This window comes from Choristoneura fumiferana, chromosome 10 (assembly GCF_025370935.1).
Source record: "Choristoneura fumiferana chromosome 10, NRCan_CFum_1, whole genome shotgun sequence".
Lineage (NCBI taxonomy): Eukaryota > Metazoa > Arthropoda > Insecta > Lepidoptera > Tortricidae > Choristoneura > Choristoneura fumiferana.
This window is the reverse complement of record NC_133481.1, coordinates 18,994,428-19,018,123: the sequence shown is the minus strand read 5'-3', so window position 1 is coordinate 19,018,123 and position 23,696 is coordinate 18,994,428. Positions and strand designations below refer to the sequence as shown.

The 23,696-nt window shown below is 42.0% G+C and overlaps 1 protein-coding gene across 1 annotated transcript in view; it reads right to left on the bottom strand.

Moving 5' to 3' along the window:
* Positions 1-23,696, bottom strand: part of kl-2 (dynein heavy chain 2, axonemal kl-2) — a 112,528-nt gene that overhangs the window by 6,467 nt on the left and 82,365 nt on the right. Inside the window, exons 58-77 of the mRNA XM_074093790.1 lie at positions 22,654-22,758; positions 22,198-22,351; positions 21,466-21,538; positions 20,444-20,673; positions 19,660-19,814; positions 19,351-19,450; positions 18,484-18,608; positions 18,061-18,283; positions 16,990-17,165; positions 16,408-16,578; positions 15,641-15,840; positions 14,819-14,982; positions 13,261-13,407; positions 11,687-11,832; positions 9,585-9,745; positions 7,816-8,020; positions 6,352-6,537; positions 5,194-5,378; positions 3,973-4,114; positions 1,975-2,055 (exon numbers count right to left, since the gene is read on the bottom strand). Of these exons, the coding sequence (XP_073949891.1) occupies positions 1,975-2,055; positions 3,973-4,114; positions 5,194-5,378; positions 6,352-6,537; positions 7,816-8,020; positions 9,585-9,745; positions 11,687-11,832; positions 13,261-13,407; positions 14,819-14,982; positions 15,641-15,840; positions 16,408-16,578; positions 16,990-17,165; positions 18,061-18,283; positions 18,484-18,608; positions 19,351-19,450; positions 19,660-19,814; positions 20,444-20,673; positions 21,466-21,538; positions 22,198-22,351; positions 22,654-22,758 (3,129 nt within the window). The remainder of the gene's footprint in view (positions 1-1,974; positions 2,056-3,972; positions 4,115-5,193; positions 5,379-6,351; positions 6,538-7,815; positions 8,021-9,584; positions 9,746-11,686; positions 11,833-13,260; positions 13,408-14,818; positions 14,983-15,640; positions 15,841-16,407; positions 16,579-16,989; positions 17,166-18,060; positions 18,284-18,483; positions 18,609-19,350; positions 19,451-19,659; positions 19,815-20,443; positions 20,674-21,465; positions 21,539-22,197; positions 22,352-22,653; positions 22,759-23,696) is intronic.

Sequence of the window (23,696 nt, the reverse complement as noted above, 5' to 3'; positions counted from 1 at the left end):
TAGACGGATTAGACGCGTTATGTTGGCACCTTGACAAATCAAAGACAAAATGGCCTAATCGATAATTAAAAAAAAAAAATTGACAGCAGTGACAGCAAATTAGCAGGAAAAAAAATAAAAAGCGATTGTTTGTTTTCCCGCCATTTCCGATTCGCATGTTTATGTTGTGCAAAAAGCCATAATTATGTTAATCATCCAATTTTTTTTTTCATATTTATTGTTAATTTATTGTTGCTAATTTAGAGGATTTTTAAATACAAATTCCTGAAAATAAATTTTCCAGTTTTTTTTTTAATCTTTGCGTAGCTCTGCCTTCACTATAAATATCTTCGGTATGGTTTTTGCTCTTGTCAAAGTCAGCTGTTCAAACTTGTGGCGGCCATTTTGTGACTTAGCAGGGAGATAAAGGAGGGTCTATGGTCCTCTAACTTTAGCAGAGCCTTGATCGACTGATTAGCGCTAACAGACGTTTATGAATCACGTTTTTTAGCATCGGGCCTTCAAGGAGCCTTCAAGGAGGCTCTAACTTTTTATGAATAAGGCTGTAGGTATATATGCTAAAGCAGTAAGGAAGCTACGAACAAATCGATCGAAACGAACACTCACACAGACGCGCGCTCTATACGGCCTCTAAGGGGTCTCACGGTACTGCAGTCACGAGCACAGAGTACTTTACTATTATATGTGTCGCGAGTGACGCGTCGAGACGAGTAGTCGCTGCGTTGCGTTGTTTCAATGAGGGCTATCGCGTATGAATTCGCCGCTAGAGGCGCTAGTGTAGCGTGAGGTCTCCGAAATGTCAAACCTCATAGTTTTTGAGTGAGCTACGCGGATTTATTTATAATAAGAATAATTTTGTGAATATTTTGCATTACCTGAAATTAATTATGGCAATTATGCGTTACGGGGCAATGAATGTCTGTGTTTTGAGACAGTTTTGTCTTTCGGAAACTTTTGTCCTCCTTTTTTTCCGAACAAAACGGGACTACGCAACACTATGGTTGCTCGATATTTTTATGGTACGGTTTTAAGGTGTATTAAATATGACTTTAATCTAAACTTTGTTTTCACGCCCGTAATAACAGACTTTGAAAGCCATACTTAAAAACCTCACGCAACAGTGCGCCATCTAGTGAGACAAAAAACGATAGCCCTCATTGCGTGCGCCCCAGACATATTAAAAACATCATATTAAAAACTATGCCTAGGAAATATTGTGCAGTGTATAGCTGCTTGAACGCGGATTCTTCAAAACCGGGGCAAAACTCCCCGCTGATGTTGAAAGATAAGAATGATTTATTACTTAACTAAATAAAATCATTTTTCTTTTAAATAAAACGTTTGGTTGTTTTGGTGATAGGCAGGTGGTGATAAGCACATCGGGAAGTGAGTCAAATTTAAGTTGCAAGATTTGAACCGAATATACAAATATACATACAATACATACAATTGCAAGTTAAATAAAAGCTTGTAATAAAAGGCCTAATAAGCTAAGATACAGCGCGGACTAAACATTTTTTTTTTCAATTTTACATAGGTATTTATCTCAAAAAATATGCCTAGCTTCTATACTGCTTTAGCTTATATATATACTGTGCCTGAATACTCGACCAATTATGTTTAATTCCAGATTTGTATTATTTTAAGCGCTTACACATCTGGTACATGCGAAGTCATAATAGTTGAGATCGCACATATCTATTAGGTGCACAAACCGAATAGTAATGGTGACTATGCTAACTAGATGCAGAAACATACTAAAGTTCAACCCCCTGCGGCCCTGTTTTACCATCGATTGATTAAATTTATTTGACGGATAAATATGATGCCGTCTCTGTGAGTTTTGTTCGAATATTCGGAGACGGCATCACATTTATCCGTGAAATAAAATTAATCAACGGGTGGTGAAACAGCCCCTAAGTATTCTATCTAAATCAACAAGCTTAACCTTATCCAAAGTAGGCTACGTCGTACCTTCTGGTCTTCCCCGCCTCCACCGCCCCCTCCCCCGGTAGACGCGAGCGCAAACAGCGTCGAACACAGTATCAGCGTATCCTGGAAGTTTTAACTGAAATATTAGAATAAGGACTACCTAAATCAAATAAAATGTTTTTTTAGGGTACGGTCGTACATCGACTACCGGTTCGTCGAATATCTAGTTGTCGAACTTTCATTCGTATAATTTTTCTTACATTTAAGAAAATCTGCTTATCGAAAATTACTTGATTGATGGGTCTTTTCAGTGGCAGAATTAGTAAGTGAACACCGACGATCATATTTATCCGTCGTCTTATAAGGTTTAATTGTGACCCCACATAAAAAATAAGCTAGCTAGTCACTTAGGTATGTTAGGTTAGCTAAGACCCCACACGGAAACAAACTGCGATCAGTAAAGTCAGGTTAGGTTAGAACGCGACACCACAGACTGCGATCAGTAAAGTCAGGTTAGGTAAGAACGCGACAACAAACTGCGATCAGTAAAGTCAGGTTAGGTTAGAACGCGACACCACATGGAAACAAATATCTATCAGTAAAGGTGCGTTTAAACGGCGCGGGGTAGCACGATTACACGCGAGCCGAGCCGTCCGTCTAGACACGGCTCGGCTAAATCCGAACGCAACCCTGCTCGTATACACAGCGGGCGGCTTGTGGGTCACAAGAACGCGAGCGAGCGTTTATTCCTGCTGAGCTGGCAACGTTGCATTTTTATTAGTTTTTCTCGATTATTCCATAAAAATTTAATGAAAATTAATAATGTTGTCTGATAGAACACTTCTTAATATATAAGTTAATGTGTCTACTCCAATAATTATTCGTGATAATTTTATTTTCCTTAAAAACGGTTTTTAAAGAAAATGAAAGTCTATAATGAATAATTATTGGAGTAGACACATTAACTTATATATTAAGAAGTGTTCTATCAGAAAACATTTTTAATTTTCATTCAATTTTTATGAAATAATCGAGAAAAAGTAACAAAAATGCAACGTTGCCAGCTCAGCAGGAATAAACGCTCTTAATATGGGGCGCGCTTTGTGTCATCTGTTTAGACGGCGCGTATTAACACAAACCGAGCCGAAGAGGGCGCGCGCGCCTTTGATCCGTGTCGAAAAACCGACAAGCAATGGATCGTGCGAACTTAGCCGAGCCGCTTAGGCGCGCTGAATCACGAGCCGAGCTCGGTTCGGCTTGCGTGTTTGCGCGCCGTTTAAACGCACCTTAAAATACATATGTAGGTCAGGTTAGATTAATACTGCGATTTCACATAAAAGACAACTGTGGGTGACACTATTTACCGCACTGGATAATACCAACATGGAAATAACGACCCGATATTTGTCGGTGTTTCCATTTTTTTTAATATGAAGCCTCACGGTAGCTTCACTCACTCATATTAAATGATATTTTAACGGATAACTCACGGCTTAATAGGGCTTCATTAGCCCGAAACATGTCTAACTAAACTCGATTTAAGATACGTTAAAATATCATTTAATACAGTATTTCCATGTTGGTATTATCCGGGGGAGAGTTATGCTCGGGGTTTCTCTACGGGATCGAATCAGAAAAAAGGAGATATACGTAGAAGAACAAGGGTCACCGACATAGCCAAGCGAATTAGCTTGTTGAAGCGGCAATGGGCGGGCCATATAGCACGGAGAAAAGATGGCCGTTGGGGCCGAAAAGTTCTAGAATGGACACCGCGTATTGACAAGCGCAGCATAGGACGTCCACCAACGAGATGGAAGGATGACCTGGTTTAAAGCTGCGGGTTCCCGGTGGATGCAGGCCGCTGCCAACCAAAGCGACTGGAGATCTATGGGGGAGGCCTATGTACAAACAGTGGACGTCCTGCGGCTGAATATATCCGGGCCAGTAAATAGTGTCACCCAAAACTGTTACCAGTAAAGTAGGTGACGTTAGATTAGGACTGCGTCCTCACACAGCAGCTGCTCGCTACCGCCCTCGTACCTGCGCCAGCGTGGCCACGTCGGCGGAGGCGTGCTGGCCGACGGACTCGGCGCGCTCGGCGCCCGGCAGCAGGTCCAGGAAGTCGCGGTACGACTCCAGGCTGCCGTCGCGCGGGATGTGGTACGCCGGGATCGACGACAGTCTGCACAGTGACACAGTCAACGGAGTATGACGTCTTAAGACCTTTTGTACCTGCTGAGCTGGCAACGTTGCATTTTTGTTAGTTTTTCTCGATTATTCCATAAAAATTGAATGAAAATTAAAAATGTGATCTGATAGAACTGTTCTTAATATATAAGTTAATGTGTCTACTCCAATAATTATGCGTGATAGACTTTTATTTTCTTTAAAAACCGTTAATAAACATTTGTTCGTATTTGACAACTCCTTAATTACATTACGAGTGCCTTATTATTCCTATCTTTTAAAATTATTATAAAAATATTAGCAATAAATAAAAGTCCAGCAATGATAAAAATAGAATGGAAATTTAATTTGTAGTGATTTTTTGTCTCTAAAACGCTTTTGTATAGCGCTACTTGTAATAAATAAAAATAGTCAAATGCCATACGGTTCGATGAAAAACCTTTAACTATTCATTTAACCTCGTGGGGCCTAGCGTAATATAAATAAATAAATAAATATTACGGGACAATTCACACAGTTTGCTGCTAGTTCGAAGAGTAAGCTTAGCAAAGCTTGTGTATATGGGTACTAAGCATTCGGATAAATTCATATATAGATAGATACATACTTAAATACATATAACACCCAAGACCCGAGAACAAAATATTCGCATTTTCAATAACTAAATATCTGCCCCAACATAAACATAACCTATCGTTTAGTTGCAAAGACTGTTATTCAGCAGATAAATTGAATTTTGTGAATAAATAAATAATACATTCATCAGCTACAGTCACCAGCACCAATATCTAATACAACAAAATGTGCATAAATATCTGATAAGACTTTCTAGGGCCGGTAGGACGTGTCAGATATTTTTGCACGCTCCGCTGTGGCAGACATTAAGAGCGTTTATTCCTGCTGAGCTGGCAACGTTGCTTTTTTGTTAGTTTTTCTCGATTATATTAAGAAGTGTCCTATCAGAAAACATTTTGAATTTTCATTCAATTTTTATGAAATAATCGAGAAAAACTAACAAAAAAGCAACGTTGCCAGCTCAGCAGGTATAAACGCTCTTAATGCAGGTGACAATACCTGTAAAACGGCGTGTCGAGCGCCTCCTCGCAGAAGAACTGGTTGATGTAAGCGATCAGCACGCGCTTGTCCCAGTCGTCGGTGATGTGGCCGCCGTAGTTGATGATGGCGAACAGGTAACGCAGCGCGTCCCACGGAACCTCCTCGTACTCCTCCAGGTAGCTGGCTAGCAGGTTATCTGACACCTTGCGAACAGAGTTCATATTATAGTATTTTATGCAACTGTATCGTAATAGGGGTCCTTAAAACACGAGTGTGGGTTTATGAAGCGAGGCGTAGCCGAGTTTCATAATAGGGTCACATGAGTGTTTTAAGGCCTAATTACGTACAGTTGCATACAATATTTTATCTATATCCATATATTAAATCCTCTATCATGTGTTCCGCGAACCATTGAGAATGACCTGCATTAACTCTTACTAGGTAGGTGTGTCTGCCCCACGAGCTGCGCCCGCGACGACCTGCTGCTGCACGTGGTCGCGGTGTGTTGTAATGATGTATGAAATCTCATTACAATACAGCCGTGTTCATAATAGAATCCAATGTCGTAATGCTGGTCATTACCTATGGTTTTTGAACGCATAATTGAGGATTTACTATATGGGTGTAGATAAAATACATTTAGCAGAGGCTTCGTTAGCGAGAACCTAATAAGCAGTCGCATTGACTGTCTTTTTCTACCCTCATACTGTTTGGCGAAGAGAACGCAGCGCGTCCCAAGGAACATCCTCATATTCCTCTAGGTAGCTGGCTAGCAGGTTATCCGAGACCTTGAGTACCAAGGTTTTTTTTTAATTTTAATATTTTGTAAATACTAAAAGAGTTAAAGAGTTCTAATATTTTGTAAGAACGAGAACTTCGTGTTGCAGTTGATTTGAAACTTCCGATATTTAGCAAAAAAAAAAACCGTGGAAATCCAAAAATTACAACGTAGTTTGGGTCAATCGGCTTTTTAGTGTTGTTATTCTGTCCCGTGACCCAGGAGACCTCAGTGAACATTTGCTTAGAACAATGTTTGCAATGTATATAAAAAAAAAATAGCAAAGCATGCTTAGGAGATGAACCACGAAGGAATTGCCTTAAAACTGTCACAACTCCTAACTTTTAGTCAATCTGTATCCCTGTATCCGGTACTTGGGTGTCCGTCGTCGAACTAACCTCAAAGTCGGCGTCGTTGAAGCTATAGACGGCGTTGTATCCGAGCTGGCGGAACCGCTTCCGCGCGATCAGCGTGCAGTGGAAAAAGGACACGCAGAACAGGAGCCGACGGTACTTGGGCGTCGCCTCGTCGAACTTGTCCTCGTTCAGGTTCGCGAACACGCGGACCAGGTTGCCCTTCAGACCCTGACAATAATAAGGTAGATCCTGAGGTAAAAATAGTACAACTTTACCCGCGACTTCGCACGCGTTAACTTTGAAAGCGGGCTGATTCTTGTGGTTTAAGAAAAAAAAATGTTAAATCCCCAATAATCGTAACAAAAAAAAATATGTACCATCAGCCAAATAAGTGGTCTACCAATTTTTAAACAACTTCCTATCAAATGAGTATGTCGCTGAAGTCGAACTTTCAAGTTGGCAGACACGTCTATTGGCATTATTGTTTTATGACATGCAAACGATTATCAGCTTAAGGGTGGCAGACCACATATTGGCTGATAGTACAAGGATTACAAGGTTTAGACAGTTACATGAGAACTAACTAATAAAGAGCCGAAAGCTAGCAGCTGTGGTATTTATTCGTGTGTAGAATGAATTTTCGAGTTCGCCTCTTGCGATTCTAGGAAATATAAAGGTAAAGAGGCCGTGGTGGCCTTGTGGTTTGACTAGTGCCCTCTCGAGCAGAGGATCGTGTGTTTAAATCCGCTCTGAGTTTTTCAAAAGTCATGTGAGTTCTGACGACAACATCTGACACGTCCTACCGGCCCTAGAAAGTCTTATCAGATATTTATGCACATTTTGTTGTATTAGATATTGGTGCTGGTGACTGTAGCTGATGAATGTATTATTTATTTATTCACAAAATTACAATTTATATGATGAATTACAGTATCTTTAAATTATTCCGGAATATTTCAGCAGGTTAACCTCCTGAGGCCCGACGTAAAATTTCTGCTATCTCAATTTGAACAAACTTCAATCAAGTAAAGTTCAAATATTATGTCATATATATATTGACGACTACATGGCCTAGTGGTTAGAGAACCTGACTACGAAGCTTGAGGTCCCGGGTTCGATTCCCGTGTCGGGGCAGATATTTGTATGAAAAATACGAATGTTTGTTCTCGGGTCTTGGGTGTTTAATATGTATTTAAGTATGTATCTATCTATATAATTATATTTATCCGTTGCTTAGTACCCATAACACAAGCTTTGCTAAGCTTACTTTGGGACTAGGTCAATTGGTGTGAATTGTCCCGTGAAAAAAAAAAAGTCATGTGCGAAATTACGTTTGAAATTTAATACAAGCTTTACAGTGAAGGATAACATCGTGAGCCTGCACAAACTTGCAAAGTAATTCAATGGTGCGGGTGAAGTTCCCAATCCGCACTGGGTCCGCGCGGGCTTAGAGGCATGTGCCATGTGTATAGGTAGGTATGACGATGATGATGAGCTGTGCGTCACCTGCGGCGGCTCGGTGGTCATCTTAATGCTCCTCTGCAGTATATTCAGCGGGAACTTGTCATCAGGCATGGAGGAGAGCCAGAGCCGGAAGCGGGGGTGGATCTTGGGGTTGTCCAGCCCCCGCAGCGACGCCAGCCACTCGCACGCCAGGTGGCAGTTGGCCAGGAACACCCAGCCGCCCTCGCGCATGCCTTGTTGCATCAGCCTGGACGAGATAATACAAACAGAGGCACTATAGGTACTGCTAGAGGCATATACTGCACTAGTTCCGAACCTGTTCTTGGAATTCATGCCAGAAAAATATAGATAGTTGTCAATTGTCATCTACCTCTTAAAATATAGATAGTTGTCAATTGTCATCTACCTCTTAAAATAAGATAGTTGTCAATTGTCATGTACCTCTTAAAAATATAGATAGTTGTCAATTGTCATCTACCTCTTAAAATAAGATAGTTGTCAATTGTCATGTACCTCTTAAAAATATAGATAGTTGTCAATTGTCATCTACCTCTTAAAATAAGATAGTTGTCAATTGTCATGTACCTCTTAAAAATATAGATAGTTGTCAATTGTCATCTACCTCTTAAACAAGAGCAGTACGATTCTTAGGCTGCGTTTTCACCAAAGAAATGTGCGAGGATGTGTTGCGAGGAATGTTCTTTTCATGAACCAATAGAAACCTTCATTTTCTTCCAACTATGCTTTAATTTCATCATAATCGCACTAAATACCCAGCACAAAGCGGGACTTTTCTTTCGGCATTGTTTTAGATTTTGTTTTAATTGGACCACTAAAGCATCGGCATAGTGTAAAAAAAACTAGCGTTAGGTTGCTCAACCTGACGGTCTTATGAAATTTGACAGATTGCGGGTAAAGATATTTGCTACTGGCTACTAACTCTGCAAAAAAAAGTAAGAAAGTAAAAAGAAAAGGCGGGAATCTTGCGAATTTTCCGTGGACATTTAGAGAGTGCGAATGTAAACTTACAAAAATGGAATCATCGAGTGCTAGTGACGTTTCTTTCCTATTAATTGTTTAGCCTGAGTTTTTTTCGTCTAATATTCCTGTAATAGTTGAAAGAAAAGCAGATTATGCACCTCGCATTAAGTAATTTATATTGCCCTCGTGCTTTGTAAAGCCCTCGCCGACGCTCGGACTCCAAATCGGCACTCGGTGCAATAATAACTTTCTGCTTGGTGCAACAATCTACTATTACCTATCCCCGCACAGCACATCTGTAAGATAGCTCAACGGAGCGAGAATAGGTAAATGAAGAATAAGGGCTATCGCGAATGAATTCGCCGCTAGAGGCGCTAGTGTACCGAAATGTCAAATCTCATAGTTTTTGGGTGAGCTACGCGGGTTTATTTATAATTAGAATAATTTTGTGAATATTTTGCATTACCTGAAATTAATTATGGCAATTATGCGTTACGGGGCAATGAATGTCTGTGTTTTGAGACAGTTTTGTCCTTCGGAAACTTTTGTCCTCCCTTTTTTTCCGAACAAAACGGGACTAAGCAACACTGTGGTTGCTAGATATTTTTATGGTACGGTTTTAAGGTGTATTAAATATGATTTTAATCTAAACTTTGTTTTAACACCCGTAATAACAGACTCTGAAAGCCACACTTGAAAACCTCACGCAACAGTGCGCCATCTAGTGAGACAAAATACGATAGCCCTCATTGGTTTATGAGATACATTCTTCGCAACACATCCTCGCACATCTCTGATGATGGTTGTAAATGGTTGGTTGGCTCACTAACCTGGCGGCGGTGGGCGCCTGGCCCTGCCCCAGACTGAGCGACTGGAACTTGTCGAACATCTTGACGTCGATGGCCAGCTGAATGAGCGCGGCCGTGGGGTCAACGCCCGGAGACAGCACGAACAGCAGCGACGTCTTGAACGAGGACTCCTCCCATGACATCTATAGGCAGATAGTTATGTAGAGGTAAATTGAAAAAAAGGTAGTTATAACATTTTTGAAAAAAGTGAAAAAAAAACTTGACAATCATGTTTTTTTTGAAATTAGGTTTTTTCTAAATTGGTTTTTCTTTCTTAACCCTTTCACAGCCATTGTCTGAATTATAAGTCACAATGTAGGTCAATCAACTTCTTAGTGTGTGTGTGTGTGCTTGCTGCCATGGTAACGTTACTTATTAAAAGTATCATTTTATGGGGCACAAATCAAAGACAGTTTTTAGGCAATTCCTTCGTGACTCATCTGCATCTCCTAATCATGCTAATAGCATTGCAAACATTTTTCTAACAGTGTAACAAAGAATAACAACACTAAAAAGTTGATTGACCTATTTTATTTTTTTTATTCGACAGAGATCGTAAGAGATCACCACCGCCCATTGCATTGAGGTATTGCAGAGGCGTTGCCAACCTAGAGGCCTAAGATGGGATACCTCAAGTGCCAGTAATTTCACCGGCTGTCTTACTCTCCAAGCCGAAATACCACAGTGCAAGCACTGCTGCTTCACGCAAAGCTGCAATGTAATAAAATGCTAAATTTGATTGTTTCTTTCACAGTAGGTAATATTAATATGGACATCAGCCTGGAGAGATTTCTCTATTCAGGTGTCCCCCACAATAGTGTGTGGATAGGCAGAGCAGGAGATCCCCGTTCGTAGGTAAATGTAAATGTGTCAATCAACTATTTAGTGTAGCTTGTTGTCATGGTAACGTGAGTTACTTATTAAAAATATGACTTTATGGGGTACAGATGAACTAAAAGTTGGGAGTTATCACAGTTTTAAGGCAATTCCTTTATAATAATGCTTTCTACTATCGCGGTCATTACTAATGATCACGAGACGACATGGCGCATACAACTGCGCCGAAATATCGAGCTTCTCTAAAATCAAAGTACGCGGAACAAAAACCGAATTTAAATCATAAAATTCCATTTCATCACACTTGCTCACCTTGGTTGCAACCCCCCTAATAAAACCCTCGACCTTAATGTGCTTGTCATGAAACCCGTGGTCGGTAAATGAGTCATTGCCCGTACTAATTTTCATGTCATGAAGCCCAAGGTCGGTCGCATGAGTTTGTTACTGCATGGCGTGCTGCTGCTGCACGTGAGCTGGCGCTGCCAAGAACGCAGTCATCGGTATCGGCAATTTTTGAAAAAATATTAGATTTTCTTTTACAAATATACAATTTTACTCGCAAATGTGATGAAAAACATTGTATGTCGCACGGGCGGTACTAGAATTACGAACATCGACTCATTTAAAGCGACTTCGGGCTTCTAATAGACTCTCGTTCGTAATTCCTTATTTACCGCCCTTAAGACACAATGTACTATTATACTCGTAGTTCATCTCCTAAGCAAAAGCATGCTACGAGTTGCAAATATTTGTCTAAGAAAGTGTATCACTGATGTCTCCTGGGTTACGGGGCAGAATAAACAACACATTAAAGTTGATTGACTCAAATATCAATGAGCGGAGCGTTGCCAATTATTTTAAGCGTTTATAGATAACGACATCTCTTGTCCGGTGAGCGGTTAGTTCCAATGGAGTGCTGAAAGTTTCTCGATAGGGCTACAGCATAGATGTCGCTAATGTCGCTGCTTAAGTGACTGAATAAGAAACAAATACGCTGAGATATGTGGTGCCCCTGTCCAGTGGTGGTGTAGCGGTATAGCACGTGGCACGAAATGCCGAGGACCTGGGTCCGATTCCCAGCGCTGGTCTATTTTTCTGGTTTTTCTGTGCATCATGTTTCAGTTTGTATTTTATGGGATGACCATAAAAGTAACAAAATTTGGAGTTGAAAAAAAAATACAAAGAGACTCCAAAAACCAATCTTAATGTATAGGTGTCGCTCGCGACGCGAACATTCGGCTCCGAACCTTGATGTCGAGCACGGGCGGCTCGACGTAGCGCGGCCCGAGCAGCGCCACGATGAACGTAGTGATGCACGCCTTGACGCGGTCCACGCGCAGCGACCGCACGAACAGGATGCGCTGGAAGTCGTTGCACGCCTCGTTCCAGTCGCCTGCGCATGCCCAGTGCCCACGCGATCAGTACAGGCAACGGGAGAACTTAGTACAGTAGTCAGTGGCATAGCCCAGTGGGGCGACGGGGCGGCCCGCCTCACCCGTATTAAGGCGATTTCCCACCGGCGAAACGAGACGAGGCGAGACCACTATGTGTGAGAAGTTCCTATAGAAAACACGCGATATCGTGCGAGCTCGCATCGGCTCGCGGGAGACATCCCAATACAATCCCAATACCAATTGACAAGATTTCATTTTTTTAACATCTTTTAATTACTACAGGAATCGAAAGAGTTTTGCCTCCTGAACATGGAAAAATATTTATTATAATTGATTTCTCCATATTAAAAAAAATACAAAAAAATTAAAAAATATGTCTGAATTTACCAACACTACCACAGAATAGATATGTTTCCTTTGCCTTTATCACCAGAAAAAGGAGCTGTCATACTTTTGATAACAACAACAAATATTTGCAACGTCAACGTCAGATTTACGTGATCTTTTTTTTAAGAGACTAGACAAAAGGAATGGATCTATTGTGTCGTAGTTTTGGAGTTATGCCCTTTTAGAATAAGCACATCTTAAAAAATTGTAATAAATTAATTAATAATTGTAGGGAAATTTTTAAAATATCAGCGTTTTTCTTCTTCCAAACAGAATACAGAGAACGAATCAAATTATAGTCTTAGAAATATGAAATCTTGTCAATTCCCGCCCATCCTCGCCTCGGCGTTGGAAAATCACCTTTAAGGCTGATGCGGTTTGCACGAAGCGGGTGGAGCCTATTCAAAAATAGTATCATATGAGCGGGTAACACTCTTTCCCGGCCCGGATAATACCGACCCTGTTTTTCGCCCATAGAAACTGACATGAGCTTCTATGGGCGTGTACACGAAAAACAGGGTCGCTATTTCCATGTTCCATAACCGGGCCAGTTTCAAATTTGAAATCGCGTCAGTTTAGTGTGTTGGTGTAAAGCAATGAGGGCTATCGCGTATGAATTCGCCACTAGGCGCTAGTGTAGCTTGAGGTCTCCGAAATGTCAAATCTCATAGTTTTTGGGTGAGCTACGCGGGTTTATTCATAATTAGAATAATTTTGTGAATATTTTGCAATATCTGAAATTAATTATGGCAAATATGCGTTCCGGGGCAATGAATGTCTGTGTTTTGAGACAGTTTTGTCTTTTGGAAACTTTTGTCCTCCATTTTTTCCGAACAAAACGGGACTGCGGTCGCTCGATATTTTTATGGTACGGTTTTAAGGTGTATTAATGTAAACATTGTTTTCACGTCCGTAATAACAAACATTGAAAGCCACACTTAAAAACCTCACGCAACAGTGGCGCCATCTAGAAAGACAAAAAACGATAGCCCTCATTGTTCCAGTTGATTCGCGTGTATAGTCAGGTGCAGTGTACGCACCGATGAGCGGCTGCGTCTCGGGCTCGGGGTGCAGGTACCACTCTTTCCACTCCTTGCTGAACACCTCGAAGGCGTCCGTGACCCCGTGGAAGCCCGGCAGCTTGTCCAGCTCGGTCAGGTTGTCCCAGCAGTCTTCCGGCATCCAGTCTGAGGGCACGCTACTGTTCAAGGACTCCATGGATTTCATGGTGGCTCACGTTATATAGGTACCTACTTAGCGGCACAAAATTTGCCCCTCTCTACATACAAAATTACCTACTGCTGCATATATTTGAGGGCCAGATTTTTAACCGCTCAGTATATTTATCATTATCAATATAGTTTAAAAAAACCGGCCAAGTACGAGTCGAACTCGCGCACGAAGGGTTCCGTACCATTATCTAGAGTCTAGAATGTTGTCTAGATTGTAGACAACATTAGACATTAGCAAAAAGAACACGTTTGTTGTATGGGAATGCCCCACCTTAAATATTTATTTTATTCTGTTTTTAGTATTTGTTGTCATAGCGGCAACAATCTGTAGAAATTTCAAATGTCTAGCTATCACGGTTCATGACATATGACAACGGAGTCTTAGTAATAGGGTCCCTTTGGGTACGGAACCCTAAAAACTAAAAAAAAAATATCAAAAAATAATATTGAAAAACAAAAGAATAGTGATAACTTAACAACTGTATTTCTGTAGTCATCTGTTATTGTTTCCATTTATAGGCCAATAGAATAGAATCCATAAAAAGTTGAGGAATTAATTTCCAGAATACCTAAAATTTAAGTCCTATTATAATTTATAATGTACTGATATCCCAAATAAAATAAAATAAATAAATGAAAATTCATTTAGGCCTATGCGTCTGTTTTAGACGAATTTTGGACGAATTGTCTGTACACAACGTCTTTCGTGGCTGACTAGACTGATGCGAGAGCGACATGTTCATCCACAGGACTCACAACTTCGTTCAGAACCGCACCAATTGGTGCAAAAACGTGTGTGTTGGAAGGTCGCATGCATTACGATTAAGCCTGGTTCCAAAACACTTCATCATCACCACCATGTCAGCCGAAAGACGTCTTCTGCTTGACATAGGCCTCCCGCAAGGCTCTCCACTCAGACCGGTCTTGTGCTTTCCGCATCCACCGCGATCCCGCGATCTTAACCAGGTCGTCGCTCCATCTTGTTGGAGGCCTACCGACAGCTCGTCTCCCGGTCCGCGGACGCCATTCGAGAATCTGACCCCATCGGCCATCAGTCCTGCGAGCGATGTGCCCCGCCCACCGCCACTTTAGTTTCGCAATTCTTCGTTCTAGGTCGATAACCTTAGTTCTACTACGGACATCATCATTTCTGATTCTATCTCTCAGAGAAACCTCGAAACCAAAACTCACAAGAAACAGAAACGTCATCAAGGATAGTACAATTAACTAGAAAATATGTGTGAAAAAAGCGTGGTGAAAAATGAAACGACATAGGGCCAGGCGAGAGTGAGATGAGGTGAGGTGAGGTGAGGTGAGGTGAGGTGAGGTGAGGTGAGGTGAGGTGAGGTGAGGCGAGGGTACAGACTGGTGGGGTTATCGGGCTGCTCGGAGCGGTCCAGCACGACGCCGCCCTTGAGCAGGAACAGGTACTCGTGCATGCTGAGCTTGCCCATCTGGAACAGGATGCGCGACACGATGTGGAACGACAACAGCAGCTTGTGGCGCTCGAACAGCGCGCGGCACGTGTTCCTGGAACAGACGGGCTCATCTATTATTTTTCACACCTCTCCTTCAGAAAAGTAATTTTTCATCTCTCCTGTTCAGTTTAATTTTCATGTTTAATGTTTAATGTTTATTTGGGCTAAAAACGGGTAGATAGCCGGGTGGAAAATTTGCGTTTTCATCTTTAGAATCCCTCACTACGCTCAGGATTCTGTTGCAGAATCCTTCGCCACATTCTGGATTCAATGTACGCCCTCGCCGTAAATACACCATTTTGCTCCCTTGTGATACAAATAACTATTCTTCCCCTTGTATACTTATTAATCACTCGGTAAGAATTCTCAGCAGACGGAGTTGCGAACGAAACCTAGTAAATAAACTATACATTATCCAAGTAGGTCTGTCTGTGTCCACGACACTATCTCCGTATCAAACTTTATCCAAATTGGTGCAACGGTTTAGGCGTGAAGAGGTAACAAACGAACAGACAAGACCGACCAACAGACAAGTGAGGGTCTCCCCACATCTATCGACGAGGAATCGGCAAAAGTCTATAGAAAAGCCGAACAATACCTAATTTCGTGTTCTTATTTCGTGGACGTAAAGTTTTTTTTCCGGCTTTTGCCGATTCCGTATCGATAGACGTAGGAAGATTCTTATTTTTTTTTTTAACCCATTTACTTACTTGTAGACGGCATAAGTGTGGAACTCGTTGAGGTTGTTGATGCGGTCCTCCAGCTCGGGACTCTTGGGGGAGCGGTCGATGGAGTAGTTGAACAGGTCGATGTAGGCGTCCAACGAGAACTGGTACATCGGATCGATGCGGGACAGGTCGTTCAGCGCGAAGAACAGGACCGACGCGCGGACCGCCACCGGCACGTAACCCTGGGTGGGACAATTTTAAACAAATGTTTATTAACGATTTTTAAACAAAATAAAAGTCTATCACGCGTAATTATTGGAGTAGACACATTAAACTGTATATTAAGAACAGTTCTATCAGACCACATTTTTGATTTTCATTAAATTTTTATGGAATAATCGAGAAAAACTAGAATGCAACGTTGCCAGCTCAGCAGGTATAAACGCACTTAAGATTTCAGGATTAAGCTTGTGTAATCTAAGTCGCTACACTTTTGACAGACTGGTTCTGATCGTCCGACGAGGGTCATTAGTGGACCTTTATAACGCCTTACAAACATACGTTGCAAATTAAATAATGACGATATAAACGAAATACATAACTAAATCTAGAACAAGAGCTTTCTTATATCCCACTAATAGAAGTAACTCAGTACAAAAGTATCGGGACTTCAGCATGAGTTCAAACTATGGTGGTATCTCACTCATCCAAATCCAACTTTGTCTAGTCATCATCATCCCAGCCTATATACGTCCCACTGCTGAGCACAGCCCTCTCAGATTGAGAGTGCTCGTCTAGTATCATAGTACCTGTCTGGCGGTATCTATCTCCTTCTCAGTGACCGTGGACACAATGAGCGCCTCTTTGACCTCCAAGGAGGTCCGCTGTGAGGTCTGCAGCGTAATGAACAGCTCCTCATTCTCCAACAGGGGCACCTGAGACTCGTACATGATGCGGAGCAGGTCGTTCTCTAGGTCCACCTGTTCAAAAAAAGAATCAAATGATACGTCCTGTAAGCCACAGTCGACGGGAAGAGAAAACAGGAAATCCTCACTAGTTTAAAAAAAACTCGTACCTCCAAATCGATAATTTTTCTGAGTGATCTTTAAGAACATAGACATATTGATTTGAGATACGAGATTTTTTTAAAGTAGTGACGAAATTAGCAATTTAGGCTAATGTGCAACACACGTTTCAGTATATTAAAACATATACTGTCACGGAACGTGTACTGCCACCGAACGTATACTGGCACAGAACGTATACTGCCACGGAACGTATACTGCCACGGAACGTATACTGGCACATAACGTATACTGGCACAGAACGTATACTGCCACGGAACGTATACTGGAACGTGTTTAGGGTCAATGTGTGTGTTGTGTACTGACGAGAGTCTTCTTATTGTGTGCGATGGTCAGCACGAGGTTGTCTTTCATCTGCTCGAGCTGCGGGCGCTCCTTGCGCACCACTATCCCGAGCAGCTGCGAGGTGAGTCCCTGCTCCTTGACCGCGAAGTTCACCATCGTGGTCTTCGTCAGCGTCTCCGGGGTGTACGTGGGGTTGCCTGCGACACATCCTCTAACGTTTACATCGGTCATTAAAGTCTTAGGGGCTGTTTCACCATCCATTGATTGGTGTTAACTGGCGGTTAGGTGTGATGCCGTCTCTATTTGTTTTGTTCGAATAGACGGAGACGGCATCACATTTAACCGTCGGTTAACGCTAATCAATGGATGGTGAAACAGCCCCTTAAACTACCTATAGTGTGTTTCCAGGGCAGGCGAAATAACGGGCAATGACCGAGTGTATTATGTTAGCGGCGAAACTTATGCTAAATATATGTATCCATATTAATATTATATGCTTAGCGGCACAAAATTTGGCCCGCTCTTCATACACAATTACCTATTACTGCATACATTTGAGGGCCAGATTTTTTCGCTCAGTATAAATGAGAAAATGTGTGTTTGTATGTTTGTCCGTCTTTTACGTCGAAACGAAGTGACCTGGGCCAGAGTGACATAAGCTACTTTTTATCCCAGAAAAATGCACAGTTCCCGAGGGAACAGCGCGCGATAACCGAATTCCACGCGGGCGAAGCCGCGGGCAAAAGCTAGTATGTATCATAATACTTTTAATCTACCATTTTCACAGAAATATCAAAAAAGTACAAAATGAAACATTAAATTTAAAAAATCAAAATCTGAAAACCAAAAGGAAGAAAATAAGTCTAGTGGTCTAGAACTACGTCAAGCAGCTAATTTAAAGTTCAACAGTCTGGATACATTCAAATCGTGACCAGCTCAAAAATTCTTGGGTCTCGACCACAAGACTTATTTCCTTCCTTTTAGCTTTGAAGGCAGTTGTGTTTTTGATTTTTGAATTTAACGTTTTATTTAAAGTTTGATTGAGGAGATGCACCTCATGTACTAATTAAATTATTCACAACCAACACGTACCTAGCTTTGTAGTCAAATACATCCTAAACTTCTCATTATAAGGCACCATCTTTTCGTTAAACTTGATCACCAGCGCCGTCCCAATTTTGACAATGGCTTTGTCCAGAATAGGTGCGATGGACGGATCTAATATTTCACCCACGTTCTGCACTATGACCGGCTTTCCCTCTATCAGACATTGTTCCATTGTCTTTAAGTATTTCGGCTGGCCAAAGTCGACCACCTGAAAAACAACATTAAACATATTATTACAAGACCAGATTTAAGCCTTTTAATACTTCATCTACTTATATCTCCTGTGCTTGACTTTATATGATATTTCACTATGAGGGGGATACCTACCCACTAAAAACCACAAGAGTTCCCTCGTTCTCGTCAGCATATAAAAGACGAAATCCGACACTTTTCCTGCCTGCTTTTTACCTGTATGTCGTTGTGTTCTTCAAGATGCGAGATCCAGATGAGCGCTTGTCCCTGCGGGTCGACGGCGAGCGGCCACCTCGTGGCGCGCACCACTATTATACCGTTCTCGGCGCTGAAGTTGTCGTCTGTAACACAAATGTTACTATTTTCATCATCATCATCATCATCATCATCATTGAAACGTATGAAAGGACTGTAATAACTAAAAATCATATCGAAAATACAAACTGCGACATGGATGCACAGAAAAACCAGAAAAAGAGACCAGCGCTGGGAATCGAACCCAGGTCCTCAGCAATCCGTGCTGCGTGCTATAACCCCTACACCACCGCTGGACAGGAATCTAGACACGAATTTTTCCTATGCATACATATCTCAGGTTGCTTATTTCTACTACGCTACTTATTAACAAACTTGGAGTTAAAATAAAAAATACTAAAAGACTCCAAAAAACTAATCATAACTAAAAATCAAACGAAGAAATAATATGATAAAATTGAAATATAATATTTTGACTTGAAAACACAACCACACAACACAAATCAATAATGACAAGTAACACATAAAAGAAAAATATACAAAAAAAGAACTTTACAAAAAATACACCAAAAAGTACAAAGCTCCAAGGAGTTTGCTACAATCATCATCATTATTTTTTTTATTCGTTGGACATTAGGCTTCCCCATAGACCTCCAGCTTCTTCGGTTGGAAGCGGTCTGCATTTACCGTGAACCCGCGGCTTTAACCAGGTAATTCATCCATCTCATTAGTGGACGTCCTACGCTGCACTTGACGACTCACGGCAAATAGAATTATAGACTATAATTATGGCGAAAAAAACAAAATAACGAAGTCCTTTCGCCTTACCTGGCAATCCCATGCAGTTCCAGTCCCTCAGAGTGGCGTCATCCAACAAGAAGTACTTCATGCTGAGATCCATAGTCACCGGCACACCTTCGTTGTACACCTTGAAGAAAACGATACCAAACCTCTAGAGATTTTCGAGATTCAAGAGCTTTAGGGCGACGGAGAATATCGTAAAGAAAACTGTACAGAAATTCACCTACCCTGACCGAAAACTAACAATATAATCGTCGTGTAATCTCCAGTGCACTAATTACTAATATATAATTGGATTAAGAAATGGGGACAGTAGGAACCGGCAGTAAGGTTTACCTCGTTGAACCAATCACCCATGAGGTCTTCCCGGTACTCCGAGACGAAGGGCCCGAGGTAGGCCACGAAGCCGGTGGCGATGAGGCAGTCCCCAGGCAGGTTGTCGAACTCCTTGTCCAGACGCTCCACCGTCAGCTCCCAACGCTCCCTCTCACCTGGATATTACCACATTAAAGAATGTCAATGTCAATTTGTAAAGACTAATCTAATCTACTCGTCAAACTATGTGTACAGTGTCCACCACCAATATCTGACACAAGAAAGCATGCATAAATATCTGATACGACTTTATTTGTAGGGCCGGTAGGACATGTCAGATATTTTTGTACGCTGAGCAGATATTAAAAAGTAAAAAAAAGGTGTTCTAGTGAAATCTTATTAGTTCGTCATACAATACAATACAATAACTCTTTATTGCACACCAACGCATAGCAAGCAGTACAGAAAAACAGGTATATACACAGCGACTTTCTGAGGTAAGCAATAGGCGAACTTATCGCTTCAGAGCGATCTCTTCCAGGCAACCTTCGTCATACGTCAGATTATGAGAAAATATTGGACAAAAAAAAGTTATGAACATATAGCCAGTCGTGCTGCGTGACGTCACGCCGTGCGACCCTTTTTAACACGGCGTGACATCACGGGCTTTCCACTCCCGAACTCTGACACGCATCATTCAACTGACGGATTAAATAGAATATTTTTTTGTTCCCCAGACAACTACTCTACCGCATTGCCCGCCTGACATTAATACGGCCCTGTCACGGAGCCATGAGTAAGTTACCCGAGAGTCCAGTGATGAGCGCCTCGGCTCGCTCCAGCTTGAGCTGCAGCTGGCGCGACTTGGCCTCCAGGTCTTCCTTCATCTTGACCTTCTCGTCGTACTCCTTCTGGAGGCGCGCCAGCATCTCGCTGAGCTCCCTGAGCTTGGCGCGCGCCTCGGCCAGGATCTGCTGCTTCATGCGCAGCGACTCCAGGGCTTCTTCCAGGCGCTCCTTCTTGGGCTTCACTATCCTGTTAAGTAATAAGAGAGAGCTCTGATTAGGGCACTATTTAATAAAGGGCACGTGTCTCCGTTTCACTTTCACGCTAAAGAAGGATTTTAATGAACGTACTTATTTAGGCGGGAAAGCTACAATAGAGATCTCTCTCCAGGCGGTTGTTACGCCTGGGGACCGTAGTTCGAAGGAAGAGCGTCCGAAGTTGTATATATGCGTCCAAGTTGAGAAACTTCGATGGCGCGATGTAGGACTTGGAGTTTCTATATTTGCTCACTAGATGGTGCTAAGAGTCGCTACACGTAGACACTCCCACAGAAGAAGTATGGAATTTAATAAATAAATAAATAAATGTATTTGTTGACCATAAAAATTTCGCACTTAAGTGAAGACTACGTCGTCATCAGCCGGAACACGTCTACTGCTGAACAAAGGCCTCCTCCTAGACCGCGTCCTAATTATTGACAATTGTCGAAAATACAAACTGAGACATGGATGCACAGAAAAACCAAAAAAAGAGACAAATAGCACTCAGCAATCCGTGCTGCGTGCTATAACCCCTGCAGGACAGCAGTCCAGCAGTGGTCTAGGGATTATAGCACGCAGCACGGATTGCTGAGTGGGTTCGATTCCCAGTGCTGGTCTCTTTTTCTGGTTTTTCTGTGCATCCATGTCTCAGTTTGTATTTTCGATATGGTTTCACGGGATACCCGTAAAAGTAACAAATTTGGAGTTGGTATTCGATTGAAATGCCAGATCTAATCGTTCACAGCAGCGGTTAAACGCTAGATGTTAGATGGGTACTTACTTGTAGACCTTGCCATACTTTTCAATAGCCCGCACCCATAAGCACAGAGACTTGGCAGCAGAAGACACGGTACCTGTTCAAAATACAACATTTAATTTAAATAACTACTATTAAACATCAGAGGGGAACTTGGGCTGTAGTTCCCCGCAGGCGCAGTGTGGACTGAGAACTTCACACACCATAAAATTGCTTCTGTGTTTGCAAATTTCTTCGGGATGTTGTTCTTCGCCGAAAACCTCATTTGTTACTTACTAAGTGTGAATTGGACCAAATTACTGTAACTATAAGTATGTACGAGTATATACCTTACTTACCATAGCAAGGGTGGCCAACTGGTCGATCGCGATCGACCGATCGATCGCGACATTAGTCCAGTCGATTGTAGCAAGGCAAAAAATATAAATACTGAACTATGCTTTTTCATTTAAGATTTCAAAAAGTATCTAATTGGTAGATCGCACAGGGTTTCGTCAGTAAACAGTAGATATTGGGTCTAATCAAGTTGGTTACCCCAGGGATATAGTAATCACACTATGATTCGTTCAACTTGTATCTACCCGTCTTGTGATACACACATTGACTCAGGAATTACTTTGCGGGATCCATATCCATATCAATGAAAAACCTGTTTACCTTGCTACTGTCACAAACGCTAAAGCTTTGCAGAAAAACAGAGGGCCCAGTTCATTGATCCATTCTCGAAAGCTGTAAAAAAACGATCTAATTCTTTACCGACGATCTCAGGATCAAAGTCCGGCTTGGACGTGTAAGTAGCGATCTTCTTTAGCGTTTTGTCAGAGATGTTGTCCTTGTCGAACTCCCGAAGCCGGTCCAGGAAATACTGGTCACCGAGCTGGCGCTTCGCTTCCGCCCACGTCGGCTCTTTCTGGAGTTGGAAGTTAGGTAGTTATAAAACCGTATAAGTGCGCGACAAATTCGCACACAAAGGGTACCAAACTAATGTACAACTGCCATACTTTCATGCAAAAATTCAAGCAAAAAAAGGCGAGAAAATCGTTTGGATTTTATATTACCTATATATATTTTTGCAGCGGCCATAATAAGACAGGGACCATAGAAGTACTATTGTAAGAGTATACGCGGTTGTATAATGGGGTGAGGAGAGATCTGAATTACATTATATTTGCTATCTATCAACCTCCAAATAACGTTAGCTAACAAAGTTACCAGCAGAAGAATAAGCACGGCCTCCAGCACCATTTCGACTTTCTGCGGCGGCTTCGCGTATGACTTTACTTCGGTGATGTCCTTCTTGTTCAGAGCATCCAATGCCTATTACAATAAAATTATTAAATAACGCAACAAATAAGGTACGCAAGCAAGTCTACAAGCAGAAGAATAAGCACGGCCCTGCGCGTCTTTTGCAAACATAAGGCAGCTTAATTAATATTGCAGCAGCAGCATGCAGAAGCTATCACAATCATAATCACTTTCACCACTTCTTTCTGTCAAACGACATATAAGATTAGAGTAGAAAAAGACTGAATGCAATCGTGAACGCTGGCACGTTAGACAATACAGCCTCAAAGGTCTTACAGGAATTGTATAGCGAAAAGACAGCCGGTACAAAGTTCGGTAAAGCAGCCAGCATAAAGTCGCAGTAAAGTTCAGACAGCATTGTTCGGCGTCTAAGTCCCTCATGGCAGCTTCCCCGAGCTTCTTGCATTCCACTTCTTCTTGAGCCATCCCTTTGCTTCTGGCCACGACGCTTCCCCTAACAATATAATTCAGCATCTTAGTTACCTAAACAGCTTCTTCAAGCGCGGGCATGGCGCTTACCAAGTCCCTCACGCAGCTTCAGGGAACTTCTTCTTGAACCGACTTCTTGTTTCTGACCACGACGCATCCCCTAACAATATAGTTCAGCATCTTAGTTACCTTAACAGCTTCTCCGTCCCAAGTCTCTCGCACGGCAGCTTCCGCTAACTTCTCGCACTTAATTTCTTCAGTAGCCTTCATTGTTTCGGCCGTGACGCTTCATAACCCTAACAGCACAGCTAATCTTCTTAGTTACCTTAACGGCTTCGTCGAGAGCGGGCATGGCGCTAGCCAAGCCCCTCATGGCAGCTTCCGCGAGCTTCTTGCACTGCACCTGTTCTTCAGCAGCCTTCATTGTTTCGGCCGTGACGCTTCATAACCCTAACAGCAAGCTAATCTTAGTTACCTTAACGGCTTCTCGTAGAGCGGGCATGGCGCTCAAGTCCCTCATG